The sequence below is a fragment of the Plutella xylostella genome, chromosome 17 (assembly GCF_932276165.1).
Source record: "Plutella xylostella chromosome 17, ilPluXylo3.1, whole genome shotgun sequence".
Taxonomy (NCBI): Eukaryota; Metazoa; Arthropoda; class Insecta; order Lepidoptera; family Plutellidae; genus Plutella; species Plutella xylostella.
The window spans coordinates 11,147,814-11,152,726 of record NC_063997.1 but is presented as its reverse complement, the minus strand read 5'-3'; the positions used below and the strand labels follow the sequence as shown (position 1 = coordinate 11,152,726).

Here is a 4,913-nt window from a genome sequence, read left to right as displayed (position 1 = left end):
TTTTTAAAATGCCAGTGTTATTTTTCTGTCCTGTACATAGTAAAACATTATAAAAGTGTTTCCACAGACACTCCACCTTGACACGGGCAATAAATGTCACACCTTACTCTAGGAAATAATCGAGAAAGATTGCACGGACCATCGTTTTAAACCGAACGTATATTTACGACCAAATGCAATTCAGTGGTTTTCATTAGAGTGCTATCGAAATGTTTCTTTTCAAAAATCCCAGGTGAAAAGTGGGAACAATAACTTCGACCTACTACTACTATTGGTTTCGAGCTTTACAGTTCTTCATAGACATATATAGATATAGACATAGACAAGCTAAATGCGGCATGAATTAAAATAAAGATGGCGGCACCGCGGCATAATCCAGCCTGGCTGAGCGGGCAGGAAGCGGCTTCCAGTTGACAAAACTTGTTCATCTATAAGTCAGAAGTTGGTATTATGTTCTCAGCCATAAAATAGCGGGTTGACAATCTGGATTACGGAATGAGAACTCTGAAACGGGCTTATAATTTAATGGAATCAGACGACCGAGTGAACTAGTGACGGGCGTACCAGATGTGCTTAACTTTAGTCGCAGAATTTAAATATTGAAAGCTGAGTTACGGCAATATTTAACCTGTCAGTAGGTACCTGTTTCCACTTGATCAGCAATGAAAGGCACGAAGTTAATGAAAAATACCGAGCTCCGTGAAACGGAACATTTCTTGCGCAACTACCCGCACGGGGGAGACTTACTCAAACTTGCTGATGCACCGCGCTCTGTGGGGCTATCGTGAAATCAAAACGAAGTAACATTTACACAAATATCACCGAAAGCCGTTTAAATATTGAGGCCCCTTTTAGTGTTAAACGTTCAAAGTTGACAAAAAATTGTGCATAATCACGTTTAATTCAAAATGTTTTATTTAATTCTGAATTCAAAATGTTTTAATGCGATAAATACGAACATGTATACATTAAACGTGATTGGTGCCTCCTTTTAAGCAGAGCCTGTGACAGAAAGCACCGCTCTTCCTTAGCTTACAGTTAGTGTAAATGAGCAATTAAACAATTTACTATTATAACAGCATTTAGGTAACTATGTAGCAAGTCTAGCTACGTCTTTAGTTGCTAGGTTTAAAGGATGAATATTTATCTTAACTTGGTAACCAATTTTGTATGTTTTATTAGAAAGCTCTCTTCATGAATGTGGATAGATAGATAGGATATTCTTTATTTGTACACACACACATAAAATAAACTTACATAACTTAAATACTATAAACTATGTACAAAAATGGCGGTCTTATCGCTTAAAGCGATTTTTTCAAGACAACTTTAGGGTGGAAGTAATTGTATCCAACACCACCTCCATTCCACGTTCGTCATAATTAAAATCTTATCAAGCACAAATCTTCTGTAAAGCTATTTCTTCCTTGCTTTTTTACTTTAGCATTTAATATAAAGCCCAATATTAGTTTCACGCAAAAATGCTTGTACCTATTAAAAGTTCAAAACCAAAACTTCTAACGGATTCATGGATAAGGTATGTTTTTGCTCATATTATTATCTCATTGGGACTAACATAACACTCTGGCGAAAAGTGGGTGCAGCAATGCACCTCTGCCTACCCCGCAAGGGAGTACATTAGTACAAGGCGTGAGTGTGTGTGTTTTTTATTATCTCAAGCATTCTTTATGCTTATCTTGAAAACGTACCTAAACATATAGTTAACACAATATAGGGGAGTAGCACAATGCAAGTTTTTCGCTCTAAAAAAGACTCTATCTCGTTGAATTAAATGTGTCGTTTGTACTACAGCTCTCGTTCTTGCGTTTTTCGTCAGTATAGATTGAGCTACCCTAAGATCGCTTAAAAATGACAAGTCAAACGAATCTCGGTTTAATGGTAATCATACAAATTAGCTGTTGAGATGGAGGTCTTACATTTCATATTGATTTCGCTTGAACCGCGCAGACCTAAGCGTAAAACACAACACAATTTTTTTTCAGCCGTAGTTTAAAAGTGACGGTAAAATGACTCTCAAAGCGGTAGGTATAATAATACTGCCATTACAAGCAGTTAGCGCTCAAATGGTGCAATAATGACTGCTATTTTCTATCTTATGACGCTAAACTACCACCGTTATTGCTTAGCTATGCAGCTTATGATAATACTCCAGATTTTAAACCACCAACCAGTTCCTTATTATCAATAATTCTCTTTTGTTGGTTATTTCAATTTAAAATACAATGATACAGGATGATAACGCAAACAAATGATTAACGTTTAGATAAAGTACGATAATAGATAGAAACGTACATTGAAATTAATTATGAATCATCAAATAATATAACATCCTTATTTTTCATTTTAACCAAACTTCAGCCCTTTTTACTTAACGCGAGCTTGTTTTGATAATGATTTTCGAATTTAAAATACCTATATTGAATTTGAAAGTCATTTAGTATTGACATTGCCCCAGGTCCACAAAGCACGAACAAAATTTGATAAACTGTTGCGTCCTAACCTCCATCAGCGGAAAAACGACCTCACGCACGAAAGTAAATAACATAGCTTAGAGGTATCTTGAAATGCAAACTGTGAATAAAAATACTTTAGCCACCTCAGATCTCGCTCCGGATAAATATCCTGTCAGAGACGTGACTGTGCCGGCGGCCGCTCGGCCCTGCGCATACTAAGCGGAGTTCGCGTTATACGGGCATTAGGGATCGGGGAATTATTGGTGCTCGCACTTAGATGAATAATGTGCCGACAAGATGGAGTGATGGTGGAAGAGTAGCGGGATTGAAGAAGAAAGAAGATGAAGTGAAAAAGAAACGTATCGACAAATATTATTACTGTACTTATATTATTTATATATATTTATATGTGTATATATATGTGGGATGAAAATTAAACCGCCGGTGCACTTAAAACAATCTTTAATTTATTTATTTTACACCCAAAATGAGAAAACAATCTTTCCTGCTACACGCCATATTTGCAAGAGACAGTTTATAAAAGGAACACCATAACCAATAATAATTCTATAATCTATTACTCTATGTTCCTACTCCTACAACCCGGCCATCCTGCAGATAGTCTGCCCTCAGACTATTACAATGATCGAAAATTTAACAATATAAAAATCTTTACTAACTACATTCTTAAGACAATATAACAACTCTATAATGTAAACTTCAGAACAAACAAATATACTTAACATTAAAACACCGAAACTAACGCAAACAACAACTTACATAACTTCTTTGAAAATAAAAATGTGCCCCAGGCTAAAATACAACTTCAATAAAAATATACTCATTCTTCGTCATTCATTCATCGTCATCATCATCACACAAATAAAAACTTATAAAAATCATCGCTTCATGTATTCAACGAAGTATGTGATAATCTTTGTCCATCGCTTCTTTCATCATCTTTGCTGAGAAAGTACCATTCTCGTGTACCCTCCTCGCTATCTCCATAACTCTTGAAACCATCATTTCCTTCTTGTTCCCTTCGTATAGTATTTTATTTTCCATCAAACCATCTTGAAATCGTCTTTCTACATATCTTTTTTGGCCATCTTTCTTCTTCACAAGATTAGCAAACTCGCCTGAAAAATGCTCCTTTTTAACTACCTTTTCAACTTTTTCTTCCACCTTTGTCTCACATACCTCTTCAACTTTATGTTCAACAATCTTTTCCTCCTTAATACTCTCCAGCTCTATTGGTACCTCTTTGCTACTTTTCTCCTTTTTATTCTGTAAAACTTGCTTATTATTTACATTATTTACAACTTCCGTCTGACGTTGACATTTCTCGTATTCGTTCTTTATCGCTGTCACTTCTGTTTCCTCCGAATAATCATTACTCCGTTTGTTGGCCTCGTTCATCCTGACTTCGTACTCGAACATACTCGAGTGCTGTTTTACCGACACCACCGACTTGTCTCCGCATCCGCTGCTCTGTTGCTGTTCAGGGTCCTGCTTTACCGACACGTCGTCTATCGGTCGTTCGCCTCCTGTGCAGCTGCACCATCTAGCCGGGCTTTCTCTTCTCGTTCGTGCAGTCATCTCCATCTTTCTTTTCATATATTCGTAAATTTTCAGCTTTTCCTTCAGGTCCGGATATGTGGTGACACCATACAGCATGACTTTGTGTATCACACAGTCTTCAATACCATCGACTATATATTGTATGGTCACGTAGTCTTCAAATCCACCGCGCTTCCCCAGCTCCTTCATCACCAGCATGTACTCATAACAGCTCTCGTCGCGCTTCTTCTTGCGGTTAGTCATGAGCTCGTGGATCACCTTCGGGTTGACATCGTAGGGAAACTCCTCCAGCAGAGCCCGCTGCAGCTCTTCGAAGGTCTTGAATGTATTCTCCGTACGGAGCCACAGACCGGCCACACCAGTCAGTGCCCGTCGCGCCATCAGCAGCTTTTGTGGAGGTGACCAGCCGAATACCTCCGCATAGTCGTTGATCTCCTCCACCCACCTTGCCGCCGGGTACGTCGGGTCCGCTCCCGAAAACGTCGGGATTTTCGCTGGCGCCATCATCATGTCGTCTTAGTAATAAATTTTTCACCCTTTTCTTTTCACCTTCACCGTATTTACATCATTATCACCTTCTATTTTTTCACCTTATTTTAATTCACCATTATTAATTTCGCTTTAGTGCGCGCCGCCATCTTTTCCGTGTGTGAACTCCTTCACGAACACGACCCCTTATTTACAACTATTTACACCTTTATAATATACATCTTCAGCACCTTTGGCCTATTTCCATCCCGGACGAGCCCCCAAAAGTTGTGGGATGAAAATTAAACCGCCGGTGCACTTAAAACAATCTTTAATTTATTTATTTTACACCCAAAATGAGAAAACAATCTTTCCTGCTACACGCCATAT

At 38.2% G+C, this 4,913-nt stretch overlaps 1 protein-coding gene across 1 annotated transcript; it reads right to left on the bottom strand.

The window, feature by feature from the left end:
• Nucleotides 1-2,949: 2,949 nt before the first annotated feature.
• Nucleotides 2,950-4,666, bottom strand: LOC119693198. The gene is made up of 2 exons (XM_048626769.1): nucleotides 4,055-4,666; nucleotides 2,950-4,021 (listed from the first exon to the last, which is right to left on the bottom strand). The coding sequence occupies exons 1-2, from the start codon at nucleotides 4,563-4,565 to the stop codon at nucleotides 3,390-3,392; spliced, it is 1,143 nt and encodes a 380-aa protein (XP_048482726.1). The 5' UTR covers nucleotides 4,566-4,666; the 3' UTR covers nucleotides 2,950-3,389.
• Between the last annotated feature and the right edge of the window lie 247 nt (nucleotides 4,667-4,913).

What these genes read in the sequence shown, in the direction of transcription:
- LOC119693198 (XM_048626769.1), bottom strand. Translation starts at nt 4,565, where the DNA reads ATGATGATGGCGCCAGCGAAAATCCCGACGTTTTCGGGAGCGGACCCG. An exon ending in GATGACTGCACGAACGAGAA is followed by an intron (nt 4,022 to 4,054) that starts GAGAAAGCCCGG and finishes GCAGCTGCACAG; the next exon opens with GAGGCGAACGACCGATAGAC.